Below are 16,112 nucleotides of genomic sequence, written 5' to 3'. Positions count from 1 at the left end.
AACATCAGTCGTCTAGCTAGCTAACAGTCATTTTTCCGCCTCATAGAGCTGAGATCTGTCAGTTCACTGAGTGGAAATATCAAACGCTCCCTACTAAGCACAAAGATATAAACCACTTTGTAGTGGAAATATTTTTGACTTAATAAAGGTATAGAGGATATATTTACACCGTTTTTTTTTGTCTGCACTATCTTCACTGAATTTCTCTCTCTTCTTCACCGTCTTCCTACCCCAGGTGTTGTCGTCAGACCTGGCAAGGCGCGAGCAGCAACAGTTGAGGATGCTGGAGCAGTTGAAGGAGATCCAAGGCCGTTCGGAGGCGTGTGCTGCCGAGAGGGCCCGGGCCCTGCTCAGGGCTGAGGAGGCTGAGGCACGGCTCCAGGACAGCTCCACGAGGAGGGAGGAGCTGAAGACCAGAGCCCAGGAGGCAGTCAGACAGTGGAGGGCCAAGTGTAAGAGGATGGAGAGGGACATGGAGGAACTGAGGGGACAGGCCCAGCTGGACACGGAGAAAGCCAAACAGGTCTGTATTGAGACTGGGAGGTGACGGTGCATTGAAAGAGATGCATCGAGGTTGGTTTTGTGGATGACACTGTTGCTGATTAGAAGAGTGATCAAGTGCACTCCTCTGTTACTCTTGGTAAAGCTTTCTAATAGCCAAAGAGCAGCTGTCAAAGTGTTTTTCGGACTCATACTGGCCTTATGAGGCTGAAGAAGACAAGGCTCATTTACAGGGGATTGGAAGCGTGAACTGCTAGATCTACTGAGGCTGCTGGTATGGCTGGCTGGCCTTAGCTAAGTGATTAGCTGTAGTCAGTCAGCCAGGCATTATTAGTGGGAATGTCACCGCTCTGTTTCTTTCTGCGCTATGAGTCACCTCAAAACTCTCTCCCCAGCAGCAGCTGACTTGCTGACTGACTCACACCTGGCTCGCTCGCTACGTGACAAGAATGAATACCCTGAATCATTTCTCATCTTAATAAATTAGGAGGCAGAGAATGAAGTGCTCAATTAACTGATTAGGAGTGGAGCTCTGAGCTGGGAGAAAGCCTTGCAGACAGTCTCTCAGACAGCAGATTAGACAGTGGGGTGATTTGTAAGAGTTGGATCAGAGACAAAAAGGCGAACCAATCTTTCTTAAACAGACCAGGGCTAGGCCTATAGCCTTAATACAAATCTGAGCTGAGCGACAGCTTTTCACTATCTACGTTGAAGCTGGTGTTTGCACTTTAAATGCATTGTCCTCTTCACTTCTCCCCCTTCGTTTGTCTTACTCTCATCCCTCTCTTCTTTTCCCCTCTCCTCCTTTTTCACCCCTCTCATCCCTCTCCTCTCCCCCCAGGCGTGTAAGGAGAGAGAGCTGTCCCAGGCCCAGCTGAAAGCCTTCTCCCAGCAAACTGAAGGGGTGCGCAGGGAGCTAGCGGAGGTGCTGGGGCGTCTGGCTCAGAGCGAGGAAGAGGTGCTCCGTAAAGACGTGGAGCTGTCGGAGACGCGGGCACGTCACCTGGGCCTAGAGCAGGAAGTGAGGGAGGCCTCCATAGCCCTGGAGGAGGAGGCCCAGCGGCAGTCTGTCCTGCAGGTTAGGCTGAGAGAGGAGAACCAGAGTCTGGAGGAGAGGGCTGAGTCCATGGCCCGACGCAGCCAGAGAGACCAGGAGGTAGGCTATTTCATAGCAGAGTCTGAAAGGGCATCCTATTCCCTAATATACAGTTGAAGTCGGAAGTTTACATACACCTTAACCAAATACATTTAAACTCAGTTTTTCACAATTCCTGACATTTAATCCCAGTAAATATTCCCTGTTTTAGGTCAGTTAGGATCACCACTTTATTTTAAGAATGTGAAATGTCAGAATAATAATAGAGAGAATTATTTATTTCAGCTTCTATTTCTTTCATCACATTCCAAGTGGGTCAGTAGTTTACGTACACTCAATTAGTATTTGGTAGCATTGCCTTTAAATTGTTTAACTTGGGTCAAACGTTTCGGGTAGCCTTCCACAAGCTTCCCACAATAAGTTGGGTGAATTTTGACCCATTTCTCCTGACAGAGCTGGTGTAACTGAGTCAGGTTTGTAGGCCTCCTTGCTCGCACATGCTTTTTCAGTTCCGCCCACACATTTTCTATGGGATTGAGGTCAGGGCTTTGTGATGGCCACTCCAATACCTTGACTTTGTTTTCCTTAAGCCATTTTTTCACAACTTTGGAAGTATGCTTTGGGTCATTGTCCATTTGGAAGACCCATTTGCGACCAAGCTTTAATTTCCTGACTGATGTCTTGAGATGTTGCTTCAATATATCCACAATTGTCCTCCCTCATGATGCCATCTATTTTGTGAAGTGCACCAGTCCCTCTTGCAGCAAAGCAGGAGTGACAACATGATGCTGCCACCCCTGTGCTTCACGGTTGGGATGGTGTTCTTCGGCTTGCAAGCGTCCCCCTTTTTCCTCCAAATATAATGATGGTCATTATGGCCAAACAGTTATATTTTTGTTTCATCAGACCATAGGACATTTCTCCAAAAAGTATGATCTTTGTACCCATGTGTAGTTGCTAACCGTAGTCTGGCTTTTTTATGGCAGTTTTGGAGCAGTGGCTTCTTCCTTGCTGAATGGCTTTTCAGGTTTTGTCGATATAGGACTCGTTTTACTGTGGATAAAGATACTTTTGTACCCGTTTCCTCCAGCATCTTCACAAGGTCCTTTGCTGTTGTTCTGGGATTGATTTGCACTTTTCGCACCAAAGTACGTTCATCTCTAGGAGACAGAACGCGTCTCCTTCCTGAGCGGTATGACGGCTGCGTAGTCCCATGGTGTTTATACTTGTGTACTATTGTTTGTACAGATGAACGTGGTACCTTCAGGCGTTTGGAAATTGCTCTCAAGGATGAACTAGACTTGTGGAGGTCTACAATTGTATTTTCTGATGTCTGATTTCTTTTGATTTTCCCATGATGTCAAGCAAAGAGGCACTGAGGAAGGTAGGCCTTGAAGTACACCTCCAATTGACTCAAATTATGTCAATTAGCCTATCAGAAGCCTCTAAAGCCATGACATCATTTTCTGGAATTTTCCAAGCTGTTTTGAAGGCACAGTCAAGTGTATGTAAACTTCTGACCCACTGGAATTGTGATACAGTGAATTATAAGTGAAATAATCTGTCTGTAAACAATTGTTGGAAAAATTACTTGTGTCATGCACAAAGTAGATGTCCTAACCGACTTGCCAAAACTATAGTTTGTTAACAAGACATTTGTGGAGTGGTTGAAAAACGAGTATTAATGACTCCAACCTAAGTGTATGTAAACTTCCGACTTCAACTGTATTGAACTGCTTTTGCCCAGGGCCTAAACATTAAAACTTTGGGCTTTAAAATTATAAATGAACTAAGCATAAAGTGACTTTCTAAGGAGTTACATAGCCTCCAGGCAGCCATGAAGGAGTTAACCACCGCCCGTGCCCAGCTCACCACCCGTCTAGCTGATGAGGCGGCGTTCAGGACGGAGCTCCAGAGGAGTGGGGCGGAGGGGGCAGCGCGGCTGGCCGCAGCCCAGGAGCAGAGGGCTTCCCTGGGGCAGCAGCTGGAGCTGGAGAGGGAGGTACACCAGAGGGAGCTGGCCAGTCTCAGAGCCACTGTGCAGAATGGCAGGGCCAAGCAGGATAGAGACATACAGGAGACACTACGACTCTGTATGAAGGAGAGGAATGAGATGGAGCATCACCTCAAGGAGATCAAGGTAGGTACTGGTTCGTGTAAGGCGCGTTCAAACTGCACCTTAGTCCGGGGCTAGGTGATCTTAGCCCGGGGCTAGGTGATTTTAGCCCGGGGCTCGGTGATTTTAACCCGGGGCTAAGTGAGTGTTCACACTTGCAAATTGTAAAGTGGGCTAGCACCAACCTTAGCCCAGGGCTAGCTGGCCCTGCTCCGGAGCAGAGTTGGCACCGACTTTCCAGGGTTAGCCCCAGAAACACGTTGCCAAAATAGCCAGTGTGAAACGGGGTCAAGAACAACGCCTAGAATGCTTTTACTGTTCAATCACAAAAGCAGCACATTCACTTAATTGACATGTGCTCGTGATGCCTGCACGTTATTTTGATAAGTAAACTCATATCGTTTTAATCCTTCCAACTGACGCTACAAACTGCTGGAACGGCAGCAAACGCTCCATTTTCCTCCGTTGTCATAGCTTTTCTATTGACATTTAATTGCATGTTACCATGATGATAATAATATTGTCGCATGATTCCGCCTGGATCATGCACAGCATTCTCTGTACGGGGCGAGATCAAATTTCAAAAGGGAGCAAGGTTTATTCAAACCATCACTGTTAGAAATCAAATGCTAGGCCAATGTCTGTTAGCCCAGGGCTTTGGAATACAAGTGTGAATCCTTGTATCCGGTCTAACCCGGGGCTAAAAACAATGAAGTGTGAGAAGGCTTGTAGAGTAGTCCTCACAGTTCGTGTATCGTATATTCTCCACTGCTTGTTATTAGCTTTATAATAGCTGTGGATATTTTATCCCCTTGTAATTAATATTAATTAATTCATATTAATTAATTACAGGGGCTAAAATCTGTCGTTCTGCCACTGAACAAAGCAGTTAACCCACTGTTCCTAGGCCGTCATTGAAAATAAGAATTTGTTTTTAACTGACTTGCCTAGTTAAATAAAGGTAAAATAAATATTACTCCCTTGTAATTAACCTTGGTGGAACAACGTCAAGGTAACCCATTATTATCTGGCATCGGTCCCGATGAAGTGGAAGTGGGAATTTCTCAGGAAAATGTTCAGCTCCGTTTTTCTTTAATGTGATTTCAATTTCCTCCTCTTTGCCTATCCATGCAGTCCCAGAACTCACACGCCCAGTGCTTTGAGCCAGGGTGAATCTAGGACAGTAGGTTCCTACAGGCTAGAGGTGGATAGGAAGGCCTGAATATTTACACTCTGCTTCCTCCTTCCCTTTAGTGTGACTAGCTCATCAAGGCAGCTAGGCAAATAGGGGCTTGGACCCTCCTGAAATCCACACACAAACCTGAGTAGAAGCTGTTCAGGGTCCTGTTGGTTCCAGACTTGGTTCCCTCGGTACCACTTGCCATGCGGTGGCAGTCTTTTCCTTCCTTCCTTCCTTCCTTCCTTCCTTCCTTCCTTCTCTGAGCTCATGTTCACAATCCTCCATCTTCCTTCCTCGCTTCTTAAAAACACTGGAAGAAAACCTCCAAGGTTGCTCCCTTCAGACCTTCTCCTGTGTTTTTTAAAAGGTTGGCTAGGGTTTCCAATTTTAACCCATTTTATTTATGAATACATTTTTTGTAACTCGTTTTGCGCATCCTCCCTGCAGGCGGATGCCGCGTCGGACAAGGAGCTGGTGAGGGTTCTGCGTGTGAAGCTGGACAGGATGAAGACTGAGTGTGACCGGATGACAGAGGACCTGAGCGAAGGAGAGGAGCAGCGCTCACACCTCCGCAGGAAATACCAGCTACTTAAGCAGGAACTGGATGACAAGGTGAGCCTAAAATCTCCAATCCAAAATTACATCTAGAATCGCCTTCCTATTTCGCAACAAAGCATCCTTCACTCATGCTGCCAAACATACCCTCGTAAAACTGACTATCCTACCGATCCTTGACTTCGGCGATGTCACTTACAAAACAGCCTCCAACACTCTACTCAGCAAATTGGATGTAGTCTATCACAGTGCCGTCCGTTTTGTCACCAATGCCCCATATTTGTCGCCAAACCCACTGGCTCCAGGTCATCTATAAGTCTTTGCTAGGTAAAGCCCAGCCTTATCTCAGCTCACTAGTCACAATAGCAGCACCCACCCGTAGCACGCGCTCCAGCAGGTATATTTCACTGGTCATCCCCAAAGCCAACTCCTCCTTTGGCCGCCTTTCCTTCCAGTTCTCTGCTGCCAATGACTGGAACGAATTGCAAAAATAACTGAAGCTGGAGACTCATATCTCCCTCACCAACTTTAAGCATCAGCTGTCAGAGCAGCTTACCGATCATTGCACCTGTACACAGCCCATCTGTAAATATCCTCATCCAACTACCTTATATTGTTATTTATTTCCTCCTTTGCACCCCAGTATCTGTACTTGCACATTCATCTTCTGCACATCTATCACTCCAATGTTTAATTGCTAAATGGTAATTATTTTGCAACTATGGCCTATTTATTGCCTTACCTCCCTAATCTTACTACATTTGCACACACTGTATATATAATTTCTTATTGTGTTATTGACTGTACGTTTGTTTATTCCATGTGTAACTCTGTGTTGTTTGTGTCGCACTGCTTTGCTTTATCTTGGCCAGGTTGCAGTTGTAAATGAGAACTTGTTCTCAACTAGCCTTCCTGGTTAAATAAAGGTGAAAAAAATGTAAATAAATGATCCACACGTCCACACACAGCCTCCCTCTCCCCTGGCCCCCTGGCCGGTTAGTTTACATTGACATATTGATTATTATTATTATTTGTTCCGGAACTCCAATTTGAGCAGCAGCAGCTGAAAAATGAGCTCCTACAAATATTGAAATTTACATGGATTTTAGAGTGAAGTACATCGGAAAAAAGCTAAAGAAAACTGCAAGACTGAATAGGAGAAAAAACAAGCAACAAACAAAGAAGATAGGCTTTTGAAAAATAACTATTTTTCATAAAATTGTAGTTATCTTAGCTAGCTGAATTGTTTACCAGTTGCTAAGCAGTTGCTAGGGACTCTTTTGGAAGAAGCTAGCTAGCTAACGAAGAACAACAAAGAATATCTAGTTAACAGAAGAAAAGAAAGAGAAAATCAGGACAGAAGAAAAAGGATATCAAAGTGAAACAGTTGTCTAAAGACACAGGAGACAATAATACAAGAAACAACACTTCTGTAGCTTGTCAACTATGTGTCTGTCTATCCCTGTTCTCTCCTCTCTGCACAGGCCATACAAACGCTTCACACCGCGTGGCCGCTGCCACTCCAACCTGGTGGTCCCAGCGCGCACGACCCACGTGGAGTTCCAGGTCTCCGGCAGCCTCTGGAACTGCCGGTCTGCAGCCAACAAGGCTGAGTTCATCTCAGAGTTCATCTCTATGCTACCCTCCAGTCCCTAGACTTCCTGGCGCTGACGGAAACATGGATTACCACAGATAACACTGCTACTCCTACTGCTCTCTCTTCGTCTGCCCACGTGTTCTCGCATACCCCTAGAGCATCGAGCCAGCGGGGTGGTGGCACTGGAATCCTCATCTCTCCCAAGTGGACATTCTCTCTTTCTCCCCTGACCCATCTGTCTATCTCCTCATTTGAATTCCATGCTGTCACAGTTACCAGCCCTTTCAAGCTTAACATCCTTATCATTTATCGCCCTCCAGGTTCCCTTGGAGAGTTCATCAATGAGCTTGACTCCTTGATAAGTTCCTTTCCTGAGGATGGCTCACCTCTCACAGTTCTGGGTGACTTTAACCTCCCCACGTCTACCTTTGACTCATTCCTCTCTGCCTCCTTCTTTCCACTCCTCTCCTCTTTTGACCTCACCCTCTCACCTTCCCCCCCTACTCACAAGGCAGGCAATACGCTTGACCTCATCTTTACTAGATGCTGTTCTTCCACTAATCTCATTGCAACTCCCCTCCAAATCTCCGACCACTACCTTGTATCCTTTTCCCTCTTGCTCTCATCCAACACTTCTCACTCTGCCCCTACTCGGATGGTATTGCGCCGTCCCAACCTTCGCTCTCTCTCTCCCGCTACTCTCTCCTCTTCCATCCTATCATCTCTTCCCTCTGCTCAAACCTTCTCCAACCTATCTCCTGATTCTGCCTCCTCAACCCTCCTCTCCTCCCTTTCTGCATCCTTTGATTTTCTCTGTCCCCTATCCTCCAGGCCGGCTCGGTCCTCCCCTCCTGCTCCGTGGCTCGACGACTCACTACGAGCTCACAGAACAGGGCTCCGGGCAGCCGAGCGGAAATGGAGGAAAACTCGCCTCCCTGCGGACCTGGCATCCTTTCACTCACTCCTCTCTACATTCTCCTCTTCTGTCTCTGCTGCTAAAGCCACTTTCTACCACTCTAAATTCCAAGCATCTGCCTCTAACCCTAGGAAGCTCTTTGCTACCTTCTCCTCCCTCCTGAATCCTCCTCCCCCTCCCCCCCCCTCCTCCCTCTCTGCGGATGACTTCGTCAACCATTTTGAAAAGAAGGTTGACGATATCCGATCCTCGTTTGCTAAGTCAAACGACACCGCTGGTCCTGCTCACACTGCCCTACCCTGTGCTTTGACCTCTTTCTCCCCTCTCTCTCCAGATGAAATCTCGCGTCTTGTGACGGCCGGCCGCCCAACAACCTGCCCACTTGACCCTATCCCCTCCTCTCTTCTCCAGACCATTTCCGGAGACCTTCTCCCCTTCCTCACCTCGCTCATCAACTCATCCTTGACCGCTGGCTACGTCCCTTCTGTCTTCAAGAGAGCGAGAGTTGCACCCCTTCTGAAAAAACCTACACTCGATCCCTCCGATGTCAACAACTACAGACCAGTATCCCTTCTTTCTTTTCTCTCCAAAACTCTTGAACGTGCCGTCCTTGGCCAGCTCTCCTGCTATCTCTCTCAGAATGACCTTCTTGATCCTAATCAGTCAGGTTTCAAGACTGGGCATTCAACTGAGACTGCTCTTCTCTGTGTCACGGAGGCTCTCTGCACTGCTAAAGCTAACTCTCTCTCCTCTGCTCTCATACTTCTAGACCTATCTGCTGCCTTTGATACTGTGAACCATCAGATCCTCCTCTCCACCCTCTCCGAGTTGGGCATCTCCGGCGCGGCCCACGCTTGGATTGCGTCCTACCTGACAGGTCGCTCCTACCAGGTGGCGTGGCGAGAATCTGTCTCCGCACCATGCGCTCTCACCACTGGTGTCCCCCAGGGCTCTGTTCTAGGCCCTCTCCTATTCTCGCTATACACCAAGTCACTTGGCTCTGTCATATCCTCACATGGTCTCTCCTATCATTGCTATGCAGACGACACACAATTAATCTTCTCCTTTCCCCCTTCTGATAACCAGGCGGCGAATCGCATCTCTGCATGTCTGTCAGACATATCAGTGTGGATGACGGATCACCAGCTCAAGCTGAACCTCGGCAAGACGGAGCTGCTCTTCCTCCCGGGGAAGGACTGCCCGTTCCATGATCTCGCCATCACGGTTGACAACTCCCTTGTGTCCTCCTCCCAGAGTGCTAAGAACCTTGGCGTGATCCTGGACAACACCCTGTCGTTCTCCACTAACATCAAGGCGGTGACCCGATCCTGTAGGTTCATGCTCTACAACATTCGCAGAGTACGACCCTGCCTCACACAGGAAGCGGCGCAGGTCCTAATCCAGGCACTTGTCATCTCCCGTCTGGATTACTGCAACTCGCTGTTGGCTGGGCTCCCTGCCTGTGCCATTAAACCCCTACAACTCATCCAGAACGCCGCAGCCCGTCTGGTGTTCAACCTTCCCAAGTTCTCTCACGTCACCCCGCTCCTCCGCTCTCTCCACTGGCTTCCAGTTGAAGCTCGCATCCGCTACAAGACCATGGTGATTGCCTACGGAGCTGTGAAGGGAACGGCACCTCCATACCTTCAGGCTCTGATCAGGCCCTACACCCAAACAAGGGCACTGCGTTCATCCACCACTGGCCTGCTGGCCCCCCTACCTCTGAGGAAGCACAGTTCCCGCTCAGCCCAGTCAAAACTGTTCGCTGCTCTGGCACCCCAATGGTGGAACAAGCTCCCTCACGACACCAGGACAGCGGAGTCAATCACCACCTTCCGGAGACACCTGAAACCCCACCTCTTTAAGGAATACCTAGGATAGGATAAAGTAATCCTTCTAACCCCCCCCCCCCCCCCCCCCCCTAAAATATTTAGATGCACTATTGTAAAGTGGTTGTTCCACTGGATATCATAAGGTGAATGCACCATTTTGTAAGTCGCTCTGGATAAGAGCGTCTGCTAAATGACTTAAATGTAAATGTAAAATGTAATTATGTATTGATTAATGTATCTCCGTAGAGACCCAGAGAGTATTGACTCTGTATGGGGAGGTGGAGCTGACACTATAACGTGGAGAGAGAGGTCCGATGTTCAAGGTTGTCTCTGCCCAGCCTGTCCATCCGTCCGACATTTTTTTTTCTTCTAGGGTCTCTTCTGTTGTGATGTTAGAAATGGAAGCAAGAACAAGTCGTAATAACCAGAGTTGTACACTTGAATCACCTCTCTCTCTCTCTCTCTCCTTCTTCCTTCCTCCAGGTGAAGTGCATGGTTCAGGGAGAGGAGCGGAGGCGTGGGTCAGAGGAGGCTGTAGCGACACTAGAAGACAGACTGTCTCGTCTGGACACTGAACAGGAGTCCATCCTCAGTTCTGTAGCAGAGGAGATCGACGCTGCCTGCAGAGCACTGTTCAAGGACTCCCAGGACAAACTCAAAGTAAACACACACCATCAACTATTCCCGATAGGCACACACTCATACACACCTGTACCTATTCCGTACTCACACCCCTACACACCCTAACGTGTTCCATACACACGTACTATTGTCTACTCATCCTTTGTTATTCCGAACACACACATTCAGATTATTCTTTATTCAATACATGCACTCCTACACACCCTTGCCTATTCCTCACACACACCCTTACCTATTCCACACACACTTTAACACACCCTTGCCTATTCCTCACACACACCCTTACCTATTCCCCACACACTTTAACACAGCCTTACCTATTCCACACACGCTTTAACACACCTTTACCTATTCCTCACACACACTTTAACACACCCTTACCTATTCCCCACACACTTTAACACACCCCTACCTCTTCCCCACACACTTTAACACACCCTTACCTATTCCCCACACACTTTAACACACCCTTACCTATTCCCCACACACTTTAACACACCCTTACCTATTCCACACACACTTTAACACACCCATACATATTCCTCACACACATACCTATTCCTCACACACCCATACCTATTCCTCACACACACTTTAACACACCCTTACCTATTCCTCACACACACATATACCTATTCCTCACACACTTTAACACACCCATACATATTCCTCACACACATACCTATTCCTCACACACCCTTACCTATTCCTCACACACACTTTAACACACCCATACCTATTCCTCACACACACTTTAACACACCCTTACCTATTCCTCACACACACTTTAACACACCCTTACCTATTCCTCACACACACCCATACCTATTCCTCACACACACTTTAACACACCCATACCTATTCCTCACACACCTATACCTATTCCTCACACACACTTTAACACACCCTTACCTATTCCTCACACACACCCATACCTATTCCTCACACACACTTCAACACACCCATCACAAAAGCGGCACATTCACTTTATTGACATATGCTCGTGATGCCTGCACGTTATTTTGATAAGGAAACTCATACCATTTAATCCTTCCAACTAACACTACAAAGTCTACAGCTGGAACGGCAGCAAACGCTCCATTTTCCTCCGTTGTCAAATCAAATCACATTTTGTCACTTGTGCCGAATACAACAGGTGTAGACCTTACAGTGAAATGCTTACTTACAAGCCCTTAACCAACAATGCAGTTTTAAGAACAATACTTCCAAAAAATAAGAAATAAAAGTAACAAATAAATAAAGAGCAGCAGTAAAATAACAATAGCGAGGCTATATACAGTGGGTACCGGTACAGAGTCAATGTGCGGGGCACCGGTGTCGAGGTAATATGTACATGTAGGTAGAGTTATTATAGTGACTATGCATAGATAATAACAGAGAGTAGCAGCAGTGTAAAAGAGGGGGGGGGGCGCAATGCAAATAGTCTGGGTAGCCATTTGATTAGGTGTTCAGGAGTCTTATGGCTTGGGGATAGAAGCTGTTTAGAAGCCTCTTGGACCTAGACTTGGCGCTCTGGTACTGCTTGCCGTGCGGTAGCAGAGAGAACAGTCTATGACTAGGGTGGCTGGAGTCTTCGACAATTTTTGGGCCTTCCTCTGACACTGCCTGGTATAAAGATCCAGGATGGCAGGAAGCTTGGCCCCAGTGATGTACTGGGACGTACGCACTACCCTCTGTAGTACTTGCGGTCGGAGGCCGAGCAGTTTCCATACCAGGCAGTGATGCAACCAGTCAGGATGCTCTCGATGGTGCAGCTGTAGAACCTTTTGAGGATCTGAGGACCCATGCCAAATCTTTTCAGTCTCCAGAAGGGGAATAGGTTTTGTCGTGCCCTCTTCACGACTGTCTTGGTGTGATTGGACCTGGGACGGCAGGTAGCCTAGTGGTTAGAGCGTTGGGCCAGTAACCAAAAGGTTGCTGGATTGAATCCTTGAGCTGACAAGGTAAAAAAATCTGTCGTTCTGCCCCTGAACAAGGCAGTTAACACACTGTTCCCCGGTAGGCCGTCATGGTAAATAAGAATTTGTTCTTCACTGACTTGCCTAGTTAAATAAAGGTTAAAATAAATAAATAAATGTTAGTTTGTTGGTGATGTGGACGCCAAGGAACTTGAAGCTCTCAACCTGCTCCACCACAGCCCCGTCAATGAGAATGGGGGTGTGGAGGGGGCTGAGCACGCACCCCTGAGGGGCCCCCGTGTTGAGGATCAGCGTGGCGGATGTGTTGTTACCTACCCTTACCACCTGGAGTTGGCTTGTCAGGAAGTCCAGGATCCAGTTGCAGAGGGAGGTGTTTAGTCCCAGAGTCCTTAGCTTAGTGATGATCTTTGAAGGCACTATGGTGTTGAACGCTGAGCTGTAGTCAATGAATAGCATTCTCACATAGTTGTTCCTTTTGTCCAGGTGGGAAAGGGCAGTGTGGAGTGCAATAGAGATTGCATCTCTGGATGTGTTTGGGCGGTATGCAAATTGGAGTGGGTCTAGCGTTTCTGGGATAATGGTGTTGATGTGAGCCATGACCAGCCTTTCAAAGCAGGTGTCATTTACGCAGGTGACCTTGGTGTTCTTCGGCACAGGGACTATGGTGGTCTGCTTTAAACATGTTGGTATTACAGACTCAGACAGGGAGATGTTGAAAATGTCAGTGAAGACACTTGCCAGTTGGTCAGCGCATGCTCTGAGTACACGTCCTGGTAATCCGTCTGGCCCTGCGGCCTTGTGAATGTTGACCTGTTTAAAGGTCTTACTCACATCGGCTGTGGAGAGCGTGATCACACAGTCGTCCGGAACAGCTGATACTCTCATGAATGTTTCAGTGTTATTTGCCTTGAAGCGAGCATAGAAGTAATCTAGCTCGTCTGGTAGGCTTGTGTCATGGCTTTTCTATTGACATTTAATTGCATGTTACCATGCCTATTGCATGTAACACCCTGATCTATTCCTCACACACTTTAACACACCCTCACCTATCCCTCACGCACTTTAACACACCCATACCTATTCCTCACACACCCTCACACACTAACACACCCTCACCTATTCCACACACACTTTAACACACCCTCACCTATTCCACACACACTTTAACACACCCTCACCTATTCCTCACACACTAACACACCCTCACCTATTCCACACACACTTTAACACACCCTCACCTATTCCTCACACACTAACACACCCTCACCTATTCCACACACACTTTAACACACCCTCACCTATTCCACACACATTTTAACACACCCTCACCTATTCCTCACACACTTTAACCTAAACCTGTAGCGGTGTTGTTAGAGAGGTGTAAAGATAAAGGTTTTTGTTGGGTCGACAGGCAGGTATTTACACTGCCGATGTGAATAGTGTAGGAGAGAGAGAGAGTACTGCTACACACATCAACAGAAGAGACTGCTTAGTGTAGCCTGTTTGCCAGACAGCCAGTGGATAAGACACACCATATATACACAAGTCACAGCACAGGGGTAACCTAACCAATAATACCTCATACAGTAATAATGATTAGTGACTCAGAGGTCTATCTACATTAGATGATTTGCAATAATCTGTATTCATTCACAGAGTGAAGAGTGAGTTGGTAACATGTGTGTTTATTTGTTTGTAGTCCAAAACACAAAAGGCCTGTAAATGTCCCAGTCTCTTAGGACAATACAAAATATTCCCACAAACCCTGTACTGTTCCCTCTCCGCTGAGTTTAACGAACCCAGTTAGCCCTCTTTGCTCCAGCATATAGATTTTCCAATATGCACCGAGGCGAGTCGGCCTAATACAATGTTCATCTGTAATTTGTCATGTTATAAAGGAGTCAAACTGTGTCAAGGATTGGGCTAATGAGGGGGATCATTAAAGTTAAAGGTTAGAGAGAAACAAGCGGCATTAAGCTGCCTTTCATTAACTATTGCATAACTATAACACCTCCTTCATGCTACCCCTCTCCTCCTCCTTCCTATTTTCCCTTCCGTCTAACCCTCCTCATCTTCTTCATCCTTATCTTCTTCTTCCTCCTCCCTCTCTTCCTTGTCATCCTCCCCCTACTCTCTACTCCCCCTCTTCTCTCTCTTCCTGGATAAGTTTTGAACAAACAGCTGTTTATGTAGGCAGTATGCATCTCACACCCTGCTCCGACATGACTGCTCTGCTGCCTGTTCCGTCTTTCTTTCATTTCACCTGGGTGCTGTCTGTCAAACAGAGCTTTTTACTCCTCCTATAATATATCCTGCTCTTTCACACTGTTTTATCAGCCTCCCAACATTACACACTGGGCTTTTGATCGCTAAAGGGTACAGGGAGAGAAAGGGGCAGGTTGCTACCTCTGTACATGATCACACACTTTCACACAGTTGTAGACGCACGTACGCACATGCAGGAAAGCAAGCACACACACACACGTACACATTGTCTGTTATGCCCAACTCTGTCTGCCACTGCTGACCCACGCAGAGACACAGGCTGTGTTGACAGCAGAAGGGTATGTCAGGGGAGCGGATGTTTTTTTTTTATGTGACAGTCAGAGAATGTTGTCTGTCTCTCCCCACTGTGTGTGTGATGTTGCTGGAAATGGCCATTTATAGCTCCCACTCACCGTTCTGAGGAGGTAGGAGCAGTTTAGGGCTGTGGGATTTCTACACATACAAATCTTGATGGGTTCCAAACTTCTAGACCTAACTAGAGGTCGACCGATTATGATTTTTCAACGCCAATACCGATTATTGGAGGACCAAAAAAAGCCGATACCCATTAATCAGCCGATTCTTTTTATTATTATTTTTTACTTTTTTTAACTTTTTTAATTTTTTGTAATAATGACAATTACAACAATACTGAATGAACACTTATTTTAACTTAATATAATACATCAATAAAATCAATTTAGCCTCAAATAAATAATGAAACATGTTCAATTTGGTTGAAATAATGCAAAAACAAAGTGTTGGAGAAGAAAGTAAAAGTGCAATATGTGCCATGTAAGAAAGCTAACGTTTAAGTTCCTTGCTCAGAACATGAGAACATATGAAAGCTGGTGGTTCCTTCTAACATGAGTCTTCAATATTCCCAGGTAAGAAGTTTTAGGTTGTAGTTATTAGAAGAATTATAGGACTATTTTTCTCTATACGATTTGTATTTCATATACCTTTGAATATTGGATGTTCTTATAGGCACTTTAGTATTGCCAGTCTAACAGTATAGCTTCCGTCCCTCTCCTCGCTCCTACCTGGGCTCGAACCAGGAACACATCGACAACAGCCACCCTCGAAGCAGCGTTACCCATGTAGAGCAAGGGAAACAACTACTCCAAGTCTCAGAGCGAGTGACGTTTGAAAAGCTATTAGCGTGCACCCGGCTAACTAGCTAGACCTTTCATATCGGTTACACCAGCCTAATCTTGGGAGTTGATAGGCTTGAAGTCATAAACAGTGCAATGCATTGCGAAGAGCTGCTGGCAAAACACACGAAAGTGCTATTTTAAATGAATGCTTACGAGCCTGCTGCTGCCTACCATCGCTCAGTCAGACTGCTCTATCAAATCATAGACTTAATTATAACATAATAACACACAGAAATACGAGCCTTAGGTCATTAATATGGTCGAATCCGGAAACTATCATTTAGAAAACAAAACGTTTATTCTTTCAGTGAAATA

General features: G+C 46.5%; 1 protein-coding gene across 2 annotated transcripts in view; it reads left to right on the top strand.

Moving 5' to 3' along the window:
• Nucleotides 1-16,112, top strand: part of cep128 (centrosomal protein 128) — a 46,394-nt gene that overhangs the window by 15,212 nt on the left and 15,070 nt on the right. For both annotated transcript variants that reach the window (XM_014145016.3, XM_014145017.3), the window contains exons 13-17: nucleotides 236-523; nucleotides 1,343-1,657; nucleotides 3,411-3,737; nucleotides 5,341-5,505; nucleotides 10,277-10,453. In XM_014145016.3, the coding sequence (XP_014000491.3) occupies nucleotides 236-523; nucleotides 1,343-1,657; nucleotides 3,411-3,737; nucleotides 5,341-5,505; nucleotides 10,277-10,453 (1,272 nt within the window). The remainder of the gene's footprint in view (nucleotides 1-235; nucleotides 524-1,342; nucleotides 1,658-3,410; nucleotides 3,738-5,340; nucleotides 5,506-10,276; nucleotides 10,454-16,112) is intronic.

Source organism: Salmo salar, chromosome 15, assembly GCF_965601325.2.
Source record: "Salmo salar chromosome 15, fSalSal1, whole genome shotgun sequence".
Lineage (NCBI taxonomy): Eukaryota > Metazoa > Chordata > Actinopteri > Salmoniformes > Salmonidae > Salmo > Salmo salar.
Note: the sequence above shows the minus strand (reverse complement) of the source record. Positions and strands in the feature narration are given on the sequence as shown.